This window comes from Rhinoderma darwinii, chromosome 2, assembly GCF_050947455.1.
Source record: "Rhinoderma darwinii isolate aRhiDar2 chromosome 2, aRhiDar2.hap1, whole genome shotgun sequence".
NCBI classification, from domain to species: Eukaryota; Metazoa; Chordata; class Amphibia; order Anura; family Rhinodermatidae; genus Rhinoderma; species Rhinoderma darwinii.
Window position 1 is genome coordinate 217,784,796 of NC_134688.1, and position 15,819 is coordinate 217,800,614.

A 15,819-nucleotide genomic window follows, 5' to 3' on the forward strand; every position below is an offset into this window, starting at 1 on the left:
AAGCAGCTGATCAGTGCGGGGACCTGGTGTCGGTCCCCCATCGATCATACGGATGGCCTATCCTGTGGATAGGTCATCAGTTGTCTGTGCCTGGACAACCCCTTTAAATCTCTAAAGGTTGGATAGACTGGTTAAATGATCTCCAGCAATATGTTGGTTTGCATTGCTGTTACTGTATGGTGTTAATTCAAAGATAATACGACATATAAGTAGAATTGTGCATGCTTAACCAAATTGTGCATGCTTAACAGAAGTGAGGCCTTGTACCACATAATTCAGACAAGATGTTGCTCTTCTGACAACTACACGTTATTACAGAACAGGGAAAACAGGTGGTTAAAAACATAACATTACATAAGAGACATGGAAAATAAAAAGTAAATACTGGGCGTCTCCTGCTTGACAAACACATGGTAAGATGGTAGATAAGGGACTTCTATTGACTAGGGATATTATGATCCCCTGGTAACTACCAGTCATCCTGATATATTATATGTGGCGAAGTTCGAGGGTTTTCTTTGATCCTTAAAAGGGAACCCCAATGAAAATTCTATCCTATCTCGACTTTAGGATATCAAATGCAGTCTAATGTTCCACTTTAGCAGTGATTTCAAGTTGACTGTAGTGTGTCTGCCCCATGATCATTACTTTATTGGAAATATCTCAATTGTAGATATTCTATGACCCATGAGGATTATCTCAATTTTCCTCCAGTTATACTTGCTGCATAAATAATAGAAGTAATCTACTGTAAAACGCAAAAAGCAAGTAAAACTGCTCATAATGAATATGTATAATAATTAATGGTTTGTCTGTTGCTGATAAAGGCCTCGTGTTGTTCTATAAACAATAGATTTCTGCGCACGAAGACGAGACCTGGAACTGCCTTTGTGACGAAGTATTTCAAGGCTAGTGAGTAAAGAAGGGTTAAACGTACAATTTTCTTTGTTTTGACAGTCCACACTCTGAAACCGTGATAACATTCTTTACTGTCTGCAAAAATGAATTTCACCAGCACTGTCTAAGTGTTTACATAGGATAAGAGCCTATATAATTATGTACTTGAGGAGCAAAAAAGGAATAGTAAAGGATCATTTATAATAACTGTCTGCCTATTTTTTCCTCTCTGATGTCTAAAATGAAACATGTCCTTGTGACATATTTAGAACGCCTACTTGAACCTGCCGTCCGTACATGTCTGGATAACAGAGAAAAATTATATGCGTCTATGGATTCTCCCACAAATTGCCGCTACCTGTGACATTTTCTGCACATAGAAAAAAAACCGCTGGGCAGCTTACCCGACATTGCAGCACAAAGTCCAAGAGTATAAGTGCTTAAGTTATATAACTATTTAAAGAAGACCTGCACGTAATAAACATATAGAATGTACTAAAGTTTGTATCTGTAGAAGGCCCATGAGAAAATACAGTCAACGACTTTATCCGTATTATAAGAATACCAAATATAGTATGCATAGTCTGCTATGGACCCATACTGTTCCGAAATAGGTTTCCAAAGCAATCATGGCATGCGGCATCACAAGACATCATACAGACCTATTCTTTCCTAGAGGCATTTCTTTAAGGTGAGAATAAGGTGCACAGCAGCAATCAGAATGCCTATGTGCCCGTAATATGGACCCGAAGTCACTATGTACTGCCATACAGGGTCTGTGCAAATGGCATTGCCATGTGCATGAGGACCTTAGTCGAAAGCGTATTGTAATGCTATTCAACCCGCTGAATCCCATTTGAAAACATTTAGATGATTCTTTACGGAATGAAGGCTTCCTTGTGGAGAACCTTGATCAATAATAAAAGTCTTGTTTTAAGTTTAAAGCCTTGTCTAAACATTCAGTCTAGATGATAGGATTTTAGGCTTTACAACAACTTCTTAAATTCTCTATAAATAAATTGGGATTTGGCCAGCTTGATTCTATCTCCGCTTCGTAGTATCAAGTCTATCTCAATGAAAGCCTGGCGGAATGTTCTTAAAAGTTGTTCAATTACAGCACCTTTCCAAGGTACTCATGAGACAACAATCTAATCTTGTAGCCAAAGTCTGGGACACTTTACACAAAGCTTAACACCTTTTGGGAAGGTTTTTAATTAGGCCTCAGAGGTCAAAGGCAAATTGAGACTTCGACCAAGGCAAACAGCCATATAGATTAATGTATATTTCAACCGCTCACATGCCACAAATACGTTCAGCACTCATGGGTAAGTGATAGATGTGTTAGCTATTCTCATTAATTCCCAATGCAATGTAGAAAAGATTAACAGTGCACCTGTATGGGATAGGGACAGACATAAACCCAATATTGTGGCTATCAGATCTAGGCCACGTTTAGTTAAGACAAGTTAATGGCTTGTAATTCATACAAATACTTGATCACATGTAAAGTTTTTGTGAGTGTTATGCTTTGATATTGCAAAGAACCAGTAATCTGCTACACATATCACTATTTGGACTCTTGAAATATTGGACGTATACAGCTAAAAATTATACCAGCCCGTTTTACGAGAAGAAAATTGTGCTCCGTCTGATGAAAATCTATTCTGATAAAATGTACTTTCTGTGCAGTGCGCAGTGACAAGAAGCTATTTTTAAAGGCGCAGCTCGTGAATTGGTGGTCAGTGTATGCCAGCTATAGCCCAGATGACACAATATTAAAATAGAAAAAAGGTAAATTCTCAGCGTTTTCATGAATGTCACACACTATAAGAATGAGATCAGTCCAATAGTCACAAGAATTATTATACAATGTTTTTTTTCCCTATATAATCCAGTTTTAAAACATAGAAATTCCAAAGGATAGGAATACATAGTGATATCTAATATTTATAACAAATAGCAGACGGAGCAGGTTGTTGTTATGTGACGGGTAACAGTTCTAGAAACATTCGTTTCTACCCCGGGAAAGTTACCAATCTCTCCACATGAGAACACATTACATTACCCTTTATTCTTTAGAATGTAAGCTCATGTGGGCAAGAGGCTTCCTAGTTTGTGTTGTATTTACATTTGTCCTGTTGCCCTCTATGCTATAAGCTGATTGTTTTCCTATCTGTATTTGCGTGTTTGCTATAAAATTAATACTTGTAAATGTTTTACAATGTGCATCGCTACGGTCATTGGATCTAGTCAAGTGACAGATAAACATGACATCTCCCTAAATGTCACATCACCGCAGCTGCGATTTGTACGACAGCCACAGCTTTTCAGCTCCAGGGGATCAGAGCAAAATTCCTAAATAAACTACTGGTATTTTTAACTATGCGCACATTTCCCTGAATGCCCAAATAATGACTATCTGGCTTCTGAGATTTTGCGCACCTTAAAGAGACTCTGTCACCACATTATAAGTGCCCTATCTCCTACATAAGGAGATGGGCACTATAATGTAGGTGACAGCAGTGCATTTTATTTAGAAAAACGATCTATTTTCACCACGTTATAAGCGATTTTAGCTTTATGCTAATGAGTTTCTTAATGCCCAAGTGGGCGTGTTTTTACTTTAGACCAAGTGGGCGTTGTGGAGAGAAGTGTATGACGCTGACCAATCAGTGACCAATCAGCGTCATACACTTCTCTCCATTCATTTAGTCAGCGCATAGGGATCCATTTAGATAACTATGTGCGGTCTTATACTAACATATTAACGATACTGAAGTATTTAGACAGTGAATAGACATTCCACGGGATGTCTATTCACAAATCCCGACACTTCGTTAATGTTTCTGTGGTACTTAAAGCAGAGCAAGCGTAATCTCGCGAGATCACGCTGTAAATTACAGGTTACAGCTAGATTACGCTTGCTCAGCTGTATCTACCACAGAAACATTAACGAAGTGTCGGGATTGTGAATAGGCATCCCGTGGAATGTCTATTCACTGTCTAAACACTTCAGTATCGTTAATGTGTAAGTATAAGACATCACATACTGATATAAAAGGATCCCTATGCGCTGAGTAAATGAATGGAGAGGAGTGCATGATGCTGATTGGTCAGCGTCATACACTCCTCTGTACAACGCCCACTTGGTCTAAAGTAAAAACACGCCCACTTGGGCATTAAGAAACTCATTAGCATAAGGCTAAAATCGCTAATAACGTGGTGAAAATAGATCGTTTTTTTAAATAAAAAGCACTGGCTTCACCTACATTATAGCGCCAATCTCCTTATGTAGGAAATAGGGCACTTATAATGTGGTGACAGAGCCTCTTTAAGCATTGCCGCTATGCGAACTAGTAAAGGTCAATATTCTACATACAATATTCTACATTTCCCTTGTACCGTAACATATGTCCTGGCACTTGTAGTATTGATGACAAGGACGATTATTTTGCAGCTACAATTCCAGGTAAAGCTGCTGAATCAGAGCTTGGGTGTGTCTGAGGATACATATTAGACAAAAAAATATTGCCTGTGAACTTTGTGAACTTATCCCTCCCTGAAGCTCAGTTCTTTCTACACATATTCCCCAGACACACTGAGGATATCCTGAAAGGATGCACTGACCAGCTGAGTCAGCAGCGTATAATGGCTGCAATGGGGATTGCTGGGAGCACACACAACAATTCCCTGCACAAAAGAATACAGGATACATTTAATCCTGACATACTTTACATGAAAGGAAAAATTGACCAAAATAATTATGTATTGGAAAAGTCATAGAAATACATGCTGGGAAATCAGAGAACAAGAATAAAACAGTGTAATGCTGTCAAATAGGAAAATTCCACAATTATTTCTTATTCCATTTTTATATATGTTTGTTGCAAGTAAAAGGCCTCCTAGATCAATAAGAACTATGACCAAGCTGATCAGATAGTAATGTCATGTTAAGAAGGAAACTACTTGCTGTCACGCCCTAGGTTGTGCTGATGGTCACTAATCTACAATGCTTTAGATGAATGATAATAATGCTGCCATCTCACACCCATTGTGAGGACTTGAACTGCCGCAACAAACCACTATGTATGGAAAGTAGGTACATCGATACTGTATAGTGCAAGACGTAGTAGTGTCAAGTAGAAAAAGTGGCAAATGGCAAAGACAGGACCACCCTACATTCAAAAGCACTAAAAATGCCACATAATAAAACCACAAATTCAAGGTTAAAAAAAAAAACTACAATAAGAGCGAAAGGGCGTTGTTTTTCTTCTGATAGCATATGCCCTCAGTGGACGGGAACCAGTTCCTTTCAGCACACGGCCTTCTCGTCCTTACACAAATTATATTACAGCTTATACGAGTTTTGCAGCTTATCATTTCAGATCATTGAGTGCTTATAGTAGTACTAAAGCCATTCATTCATTTCTGCTGTCCCAGGTCCTGATTTTTTTCCCCAAGCCTCAGAAACTTGGAAAAGTTTTTACATAATAATTTCTCTTGCTTGGCTTAAAGAAAGACATTTTACTCCAGAAAGTAGAGTGAAATCCAGATTGTGTTCGGAGTGTCACCCTACAGACAATATTCACAAACAATCGGCTCCAATCCAGCGCTGTCCACAGGGTATGGCATGGCGTTGCAAAATGGAGTGATAGCCTTCCTTATTCAAAATCCCTTTTACCTTGTACAAATCTCCCACTTTACCAGCACCAAAGCAACCCCAGACCATCACATTACCTCCACCATGCTTGACAGATGGCGTCAGGCACTCTTCCAGCATCTTTTCATTTGTTCTGCGTCTCACAAATGTTCTTCTGTGTGATCCAAACACCTCAAACTTCGATTCGTCTGTCCATAACACTTTTTTCCAATCTTCCTCTGTCCAATGTCTGTGTGCTTTAGCCCATATTAATCTTTTCCTTTTATTAGCCAGTCTCAGATATGGCTATTTCTTTGCCACTCTGCCCTGAAGGCCAGCATCCCGGAGTCGCCTCTTCACTGTAGACGTTGACACTGGCATTTTGCGGGTACTATTTAATGAAGCTGCCAGTTGAGGACCTGTGAGGCGTCTATTTCTCAAACTAGAGACTCTAATGTACATGTCTTGTTGCTCAGTTGTGCAGCAGGGCCTCCCACTTCTCTTTCTACTCTGGTTAGAGCATGTTTGTGCTGTCCTCTGAAGGGAGTAGTACACACCGTTGTAGGAAATCTTCAGTTTCTTGGCAATTTCTAGCATGGAATAGCCTTCATTTCTAAGAACAAGAATAGACTGTCGAGTTTCACATGAAAGCTCTCTTTTTCTAGCCATTTTGAGAGAGTTTAATCGAACCCACAAATGTAATGCTCCAGATTCTCAACTAGCTCAAAGGAAGGTCAGTTTTATAGCTCCTCTAAACTGCAAAACCGTTTACAGCGGTGCTAACAATTGCACAAGGGTTTTCAAGTATTTTCTAATCATCCATTAGCCTTCTAACACAGTTAGCAAACACAATGTACCATTAGAACACTGGAGTGATGGTTGCTGGAAATGGGCCTCTATACACCTATGTAGATATTGCATTAAAAACCAGACATTTGCAGCTAGAACAGTCATTTAGCACATTAACAATGTATAGAGTGTATTTCTGATTAATTTAATGTTATCTTCATTGAAAAAAAACTGTGCTTTTCTTTCAAAAATAAGGAAATTTCTGAGTGACCATAAACTTTTGAACGGTAGTATATATATATATATATATATACACACACACACACACACACACACACACACACATATATATCATGTGGACTGCTTACTTTAAGCTGTACACCCTATATAACCGCTGTGCTTTGATATTCACTGTAGAGAAGTGCACATAAATACAATCGTAAGGTATATTAAATGTGAAAGGGTTGACATATTGCGTGCAAGCAAATGCTTTTAATGATGAATCACTTAGACAGCTTTTATTTAAAGCTGTAACCTTTCACATTTCTTTTTCCATTGCTACTGATCATATTGCCAAGAACTTCACAATTACGTGAAAGTGGAAGGCTCACCACGGGGATCTTAATCGAGGTGTCAAGAAAACATGTCAATGTAATAATCCAGCCAATGACTAGCGAAGGACAATTTACTAGTAACATCATACAAACCTGTTCTTGATGCTACAAATGCAAATCAACCCGAGAAGCCATAGTGAATATGCGGTGGAAAATGGAGGCTGAATAATGCCGTACATGAATGAGTGGATGAGTGGCAGGAGACACACAGGAGGTTTCAATAATCTTGTAAACTATATCCTATCTTGTCAGCTTCCATTAAACATGAGATCCTGTGGGCATTCTGTTCATAGACTATAAGCCTGAAACAACCCAACCCAAATATAGCAGCAAATAACGTGAAGAGCACTTAATGAGAAGCAAGAAATGCACAAAAGCTAGTGAAAAGCAGCATAACATAGCGAGATTGATAATGGTTTCCGACTGACTACGTCAGACTGACCTACCATGACCCCAGGCCCTACAATGTTTCTAGGAGTGCGTTCACATCCCGTGACAATGAATGGGAATACCATTAAGAAGCTGCAGTGCTCAGTCACTATCTATCTACAACATGCAATATTAATTCTAAAAGCTATGTGTGACTATGATATATATTTGTATGGAAGATCAGGCAGTTGAAACGAACACTGAGTAGTACTAATGCACGCAGGCGAGTGTGTAAGTAAGTAAGTAAGACGTATGTCATGACTGTTCTGTACATTTTGCTGTAGACTGAGACAAGGTAACATGTCAGCAGATGTCTTTTTCTTGGCAGATCCTGAAGCTGAATGGATCAAGCCAACCAGACCAGGGTTCCCCTGAGTTCTCGGTATGTAATTAAGATCTGAAAGCTGCCACAGTGATTTGGGTATTTTTGCTACATGCATGAATGTGACATGCTTGTACTTCTTCTACATCGTAAAAGTCATGTACACAGATGGCAGAACGGAGATCACGTCCTTTGGATATGAGGCTGATTGCATTTATTGCACTTTATGAGTTCAAGCTCGAGCCAAGATTTACTAAAAATATCAATGTCAAGTCAATGACATTCAAATGATGCCAAACAGAAATGCCAATTTAAAAAGTAAACCTGTGAATATTTCCTGATTTATTTATATGACACTAAGTATTGTGTGACAGCATCCAAGGTGCAAACAAACGAAGGACATTGATGAAAACATGAGCCACAAATCAATGTAAGCGAAACACTGTTCGGCTGCAGTTTCACGGCTCTGCTTATTATATATATATATATATATATATATATATATATATATATATATATATATATATATATGAGTTTCACTAAAGAAGCCTGTAATCCTTCATCCTTAGAAAGTCATTATACAGTCTTTTCTCCTACCAAACAAAGGTTGCTGTCATTTTTGGAAATATAGTCTACCAATTTTTTTATCAATTTTGTAAGGTCAAGTGACTTTTGAAATCAATATATAACAAACAAGCACACTGACTTGGCTTTTATCTAATCATCTGAAGCCTGAAATACTGAAAATAAGTGTCCTGATATGTTGTACAATAAAATAGAAGCTTAAATGGAATATAATATAAAATGTGTGATTGAGGTTGAGCATAATTTTTTTGTGACACTGACTAATAAATATTTTTATTTTAATATATCTCTAGTCTATAAAAAGCATGACTTTTAAGCTGTGAAATAGGGTTGAAAGTAAAATTACACTTTTAGCGTACATAAAAAGTTTGGATCTATCTTCACTTTGCTGTCATGTGGAATTATATACAGTAACATAAATGATGGATTGTTTAGTGGGAAAACAAATACCCTTATTGGTGCAATTTAAGAACGTCAGATCGGACACAAATCAGCATTTTTCACCATATATTTCACATACACACTAAGGCCGCCAGTAGCCAGCCTGTTGGACAATAGAACGTGACAATTTAACGGACTTTTCCCATTATAGGAATGGATTACATATCATAAGTAAATGTTATCACTTCCAACTGCAAGGATCGATACGATCCTTAGAATGCCGTAGTGGTACCTTAGTTTTCCGGATCGGCAGCGGTCCCAGAGGTCCGACCACCTCCAATCAGAATAATATGGCATATTTTAGCAATATGCCATAACAATCTAGGATGCGAATACCCCTTTGATTGCCAACAGTCTTGAAAAACTGTTAGAATCCTTGGTTTCAGCTGACAATGTTCTCATGTCTATGGCCAACTTTAGCCGGTTTTCTGGAATACCAGTACTAAGCATTTACTATCATTTAGTTTTTTCTCATATATGCGGTCTCTCATGAGATTCCAGCTATAAATTTATATATGCTTCTCTTCTGCTCAGTCACTTCTGACGAGGTATCATTAATGTTAATTATTAGAATTATTATAATATTGCCTATAGGTAGATAAATGGTCAGGGGCTTGGCAATTTACTGCATGTAGTTTGCAAATTCTGATCAATTCGCTACTGCCAAGTCTCCAAAGACCTGAGTGAGCACACTTAGGCCTCAGTTCAATATTCTACAAATCATGGATTCTCTCATCTTCTCTTCTACATAATTACACTTAAAAGCACTATGTGATTGATTCAATAAAAAAATTATTACATAAGTAATTTACACAAGAACACATCTGCTTATATTCCACAGCCTGCGGAAAGCCTACTTATGCCTTAATTTACAGATATGATATATTATTCATAAAGCAAAAACGGCGTCTAATGTTGGCCACAGGTGGCCTTCAAGGGCAATTTGTGAACTTCAATTCACGGATCATCAATACATTTCTTATAAGATTGTTGACACTAATGTAATATAATATGTACTTCTGATGTCATAAAGAGCTTTGGTTTCCGTAAAGGTGGGTGTAAATATTGGTTATAGGAGGAATTGGAATAGAGATGAGGCACGGCCTATTTTGTCCTGAATTAAACACAGTGCCATGCAGGACTAGAAGCAATGCTTTAAAACATAAAATAATATATAATAATATGTATTAAAAAATTTATGTAGGTTTCGATTTACTATAAAAAAAAAATATGAATCCAGAATTTCGATATATGTATAAAACGGTATCATTACTTTGTAGGTCATTTTGATTTATTGTTCCAGAAAACACATTGGAATCCAATGCAGGTAGGTAGATTGATATGTGTTATTGTGTGGGCTTGTATACAGGGTATTATGAAAAAACATATGTGATTCGTATCGAGCCAATGTGTCAGAATTGGCTGTCGGGGTTAGAGAATAACTAGGGCTTGGCCAATGATTAAGCACCCCCCAAAAGTCTTGTCTTGTAGTGGTAGTCCGACAACTATTACCATAACACTCGATCCTGGATAGACCGTTCCCAGCAGGTTTCTAAAGTAGCAGCGGCTACTGGCCCACGAGAGAGCGACCTGAAATGGGTCCCCTTTTCCTTTATTCCTCAAAACATCTTCGGTACCAAAGTGACCTTGGGCCTGAGTATACCACTTAATAAAAGCAAGGCGGCTAGCCCAAATGATGTGGTGCATTTCCACTACCCTAAATAGTCCAGAGTCAGAAATAAACTATGTACTATGTACTATAAACAATGTAATATGCCACCCTAGAAATATTTATTAAATAATAAAATGCAAATTACTGTTAAAATTAGTCTCCACACAAATGAAAAGAAATTAAAGTGCAAATGGTGCATAAACATTAACATAATAAAGGAACTTGCAAAAATTTGGAATTTTATTCTGACATTAATAGCACAAGCTATATTAAACACCCCAAGTGACACATTATCACTATGTTTTGTCTTCAGTAACCACGCTTTTTAGACAGAATCTCCCGGGAGAGGTACTTAACTAAGTCCCATATTTCAACACTATTTACATTGAATTTCCCAGTCTGTAAACCAGTATGATACAAAGCGATCAGGCTGCAAAACAGTTAAGAACGTTATATAATTTTTATAGAAGTGCATATGATGAATGATTATTCTCGGTGTGTGCGGTATTATTCATTCCTCTAGCAGTCAGGACCCACCAGATGTGTTATGTAATATGGAACTACAGCCGCAGCGGCTCTTTCTTATTCCTCGTGTCTGCAGAATTTGCCGCCTGTTTAGTCTTTTTATTCTATTTGGGCTAAAGTATCTCAAGCTGAAGGAATAAAGAAGTGATTAACCCTACAGCTGCCCCTACAGAGGCAAACGTGGCGTCTAAATCATGATCCCGACTCTTCCTGGGGGCTGAGGACTGTGAGATCAGGAGACTTTTCTTTAATATTTTAACTCTTTGCTTTCTTCCATTACATCTATACCAGTTCTACTGCGTGTTTATAACTATCAGTAAATTAGCATTTAAATAGCTCTTCTCCTACTTAATAGATATTACAGCTTCTTAATTTTAGATTAAATGATGTGATTTTTATTAAATGAGACAAATTAATGACGGATATGTATAAATGGCAGCAATGACAGCTGTTGAATGAGTGTCGAATAGATTTAGGATGCCACAGCATAAAAAAGCTATAACAAAGAATAGTGTAGTCTGCTGTGCTATTCTTTCTAGTAAGAAAATGGAAATGTGACAGACCCATTATGAGTCAATAGGATCTGTCGGGATACATGAAACTGTATAAACGGAAACCATGATTCTAGTCCGGACAAAGCCTAACATCTGCAAGTATTTTGTATGTGTTTTGGTATCCCGAAAAAATGGATAGGTAAAAGGGGTTTTCCAGTTATAAGAAATTGATGGCCTATCTTTAGGATAGGCCATCAATATCTGATCGGTGAAGGTCCGACTCCCGGCACCCCGCCGATCAGCTGTTTTGAAGGAGCCACGGCACTCATGCAAGTTCTGGTTTCCTTTCATTCCTTATCTGCTCGTACTGTGAATCGCCGAAACACTTGTATCGGCGGTTCGCAGTATTACAGCCTTCTCTCATTCCCATTTATTCTATTTTTAGCTGTGTTTTTCTAGGTATTTTACACAGCTAAAAAAATGCCACAGCCAGATGTTTGCTGTTAGTCTATAGGAATATTTTAACAGCTCTACACTTTGTCCACACTTATTAATAATGGCGTATTTTGCGACAATTATATTGGTAAACGTAAGCCATTTTGCTAGTGGCGTTTTATTTCTCGCAGTTTTTGGGGTTAGTGGTATTTTTTTTCAAACCGCAGCATGCTCTGGGCATGAACTTTTTTTGTTTTAAAATATATCTTTTTAATACGCCTTAAAAAAATGCATTAAAAACACATTATGGTACAAATAAACAATGTAAAAATGGCAGTTAAACACAGTTTTTAACACACAAAAACCCTGTGTAAACCCAACCATAGGAAGGTTAATCCATTAATCCACATATGTGTTGTTATGCTGGCGGCAGTGTCCACTTAGAATTATCTGATGCAAGTTTATGGATCTATTGTGCGGTAAATGTTATTGATACTTTGTGGTTTTGACCTATAAAAATTTATGAATTATATCAATGCTGCTAATGTAATGAAATAGTAGCAACGATATATATACATTTCCCAATTCTCTTTGTTACGCCAATTTTTACAGTAATCTACTAAACAGGAAAAAAATGGTATAAAACACCATTCACAGAGTGTCCAAGCTAAATGCAGCTTACAATACTTAAAATAGTCAAAGGAATGTATGTCTTTATAATATGCTGATGCCTGATACACAAAATGTTTTTATGCTAATGACGTAAGAAGTAGGTTCTATGTATAATATTTAATACACTAGTCAAACAAATAGGACATTCTGCAATGAAATTCCCTGCCGACTGGAGTTTTAGTAAGATGTAAATTTGAAGTGTAAGTTTGGGTGTACAACAATTCCCAATAGAGGTGCTGTTTTCATTATGGTACTTCTAGAGGGAAAAATATATTACAAGGCCTCAAGCACATGACTATATTACAGATACCTGTGGTTTGGATCGCTAATATAGCTCCCATAGAACTGAGTGGCCTCGTGAGATAAAATTGTGAGCTGCTCCATTGCATTTCGGATTGAAAAAATATTCACAAAAGCACCATACAGCGGCACATTGAGTGCCTACTGGTCTGTAATATGGACCCGTAGGGTCTTAATGTGCCATTGCACAAAGTCTGTGCACACGGGGCATATCTATAGGAGGTGCAGAAGTAATAGGTACCTGAGGGGGCCCCTCTGCCACATAAGAAAACACCAGTATTATAAATGGCACTTGGTAGGTGGGTGCCCTGTTACAGATTTTGCATCAGAGCCCTGGAGCTTCAAGTTACACCTCTACGTGCACTTAGCATTGTCGTGTGCATGAGCCCTAAAGCAGCAGAGCCTATGCATTGTTCATGAACCTATATGTGAGTGCTTTGAATTTGACACTTACCTGTTTGTAGTAAACCAGCCCCACTGTCCTTGACTCCAAAGTGTTGCTGAATGTCCAGTAAAACCCCTGTCAACAGACAAGACAATAGACAATTTAGGTGATTAGTGCGATTTTCGAAGAAACAACTATTTCCAATTAAAACATGAATTCATCTAAAATTGAAATACATTCAAAAGATAACATGATGGCACCAAAACCCCAAACCTCCCTCCACACCACCCTCTTCTAAACCCTATTCTATTTAAGACAGAACGAGTAGTTAAGAAAAAAAATTAAAAAAAGTCAGGCCACTAAGCAAAAAAATTTATTTTTAAAAGAAATTCCACTAGCAAAATAGGGAAGTCAATATAAAAGTTATTTAAAAATTGAGGAAGAGAAAGCTTGTGATTACAGCGTGTTCATTCCTGGCATTATCCAGTGCCCCATTTCCCCAGGACGAGTGCACAGTTGCTTTATAAATGGTTCGATATTTGGGTCATTTGAGAGCAACAAAAAATGAGAACAAGATTTTACTATACTCCTTAAGTGATTTTGTATCTTTAGCTTACTTTGCTGCTTTCAACTCTAAGTGTATTGCCATTGCCTTTAGCCTGAATTCACACACAGCATTTTCCTGCATTTTTCATTGCGTTTTTTTTAGGTCATAGTTACATAGCTAGTACGGTTGAAAAAAAGACTCATCTCCATCAAGTTCAACCAAGTGATGGGAAAAGGGAAGATAAACATTTCTACACATAGGAGCTAATATTTTTTTGTTCTAGGAAATTATCTAAGCCTTTTTTACAGCCATCTACTGTCCCTGCTGTGACCAGCTCCTGTAGTGACTATTCTATAGATTCACCGTTCTCACAGTAAAGAAGGCTTGCCTCCTCTGCAGCTTGAACCTTTTTTTCTCCAAATGGAGGGAGTGCCCCCTTGTTTTTTTAAGGGGGTTTTGCATGGAACCGGATTTCACCATATTTTTTGGTGCCATTCATATATTTATATAAGTTAATCATGTCCCCCCTTAGTCGTCTCTTTTCAAGGCTAAATAGGTTTAATACTTTTAATCTTTCCTCATAACTTAGATTCTCCATGCCCCTTCCCTTATTAGCTTTGTTGCTCTTCTTTGTATTTTTTCTAACTCCAGGGAATCCTTTCTATGAACTGGAGCCCAGAACTGGACTGCATATTCTAGATGAGGCCTCACTAATGCTTTGTAAAGTGGCAATATTACATCCCTGTCCCACGAGTCCATGCCTCTTTTAATACACGACAATATCCTGCTGGCCTTTGAAGCAGCTGATTGACACTGCATGCTGTTATTGAGTTTATGATTTACAAGTACACCCAGATCCTTCTCAACAAGTCACTCCCCCAGTGTAGCTCCCCCTAGGACATATGATGCATGCAGATTGTTGGTACCCAGGTGCATAACTTTACATTTATCTACATTAAACTTCATCTGCCAAGTGGACGCCCAAACACTTAGTTTGTTTAAATCCGCTTGCAATTCATGAACATCTTCCATAGACTGAACTATATTACATAGCTTGGTGTCCTCTGCAAAAATAGAAATAGTGCTATTAATCCCATCCTCTATATCATTAATAAATAAGTTGAATAATAGTGGACCCAGCATGGAACCCTGGGGTACACCACTTATTACCGGGGACCATTCAGAGTAGGAATCATTGACCACAACTCTCTGGATACGGTCCTTGAGTCAATTCTCAATCCAATTACAAAACTATATTTTCTAAACCTATAGCCCTTAATTTACCCATTAGGCGTCTATGGGGGACAGTGTCAAATGCCTTTGCAAAGTCCAAAAACACTAAATCCACAGTGGCCCCTCTGTCTAGGCTTCTGCTCACCTCTTCATAAAAACAAAATCAGGTTGGTCAAATACACTGGGACCAGATGTAATTTTAAACTCTATAGTGAAATGTAGATAACACCACATACAAAGCGTTTGGGTTTGTAGCGTTTTTGTGCTCAGTGGTGTATTTTCAAACTGCAGCATGCTCTGACATGGCATAAGCGAAGTGTCAGAAAATAAAAACAACCTGAAAAAAATGTGTGTGAAGGAGGCATTAAGCTGCAGTTAGTGCATTAAATAGACAGTGACTAATAGCAAGAATAAATTATACAAAAACAAATGCTCCAGTGTTACCTATAAAGGTAATTGTCATTTATTTTCCTGGGGGGAACATTTGTCATTACAGAATGATCCTGATCTATAACGCATAGGGAAATGATCTATAAAACCTACAAGTCACAGGATAAAGACGTTCTCATAGGAAGACCCTTTTCTCATGAAACAGATATATTTTTGGAAATTGTGCACTGATAGTGTTCTGTGTCCTATCACTGTGAAACTTTTGGGACTGAGACCTTCCTGTGAGAGTTTATCACATGTGACAGCTGCAGAGTTTGCTCATCATTAGGACAACGAGAAGCAAAATATGATAAGGAAATATTGGTGCAGCACATTGCCCACCCTTGGTTTGCTTTACAGACAGAACATATTTTACTGTTATCTTGGGCAAGAAACCATCTGGCTGCACAG

General features: G+C 37.9%; 1 protein-coding gene across 3 annotated transcripts in view; it reads right to left on the bottom strand.

Annotated features, from left to right (window-relative positions):
* SPNS2 (SPNS lysolipid transporter 2, sphingosine-1-phosphate) overlaps positions 1–15,819 on the bottom strand; it is a 112,192-nt gene that overhangs the window by 47,653 nt on the left and 48,720 nt on the right. For all 3 annotated transcript variants that reach the window (XM_075852847.1, XM_075852846.1, XM_075852845.1), the window contains exon 2: positions 13,269–13,334. In XM_075852847.1, coding sequence (XP_075708962.1) covers positions 13,269–13,334 — 66 coding nt within the window. The remainder of the gene's footprint in view (positions 1–13,268; positions 13,335–15,819) is intronic.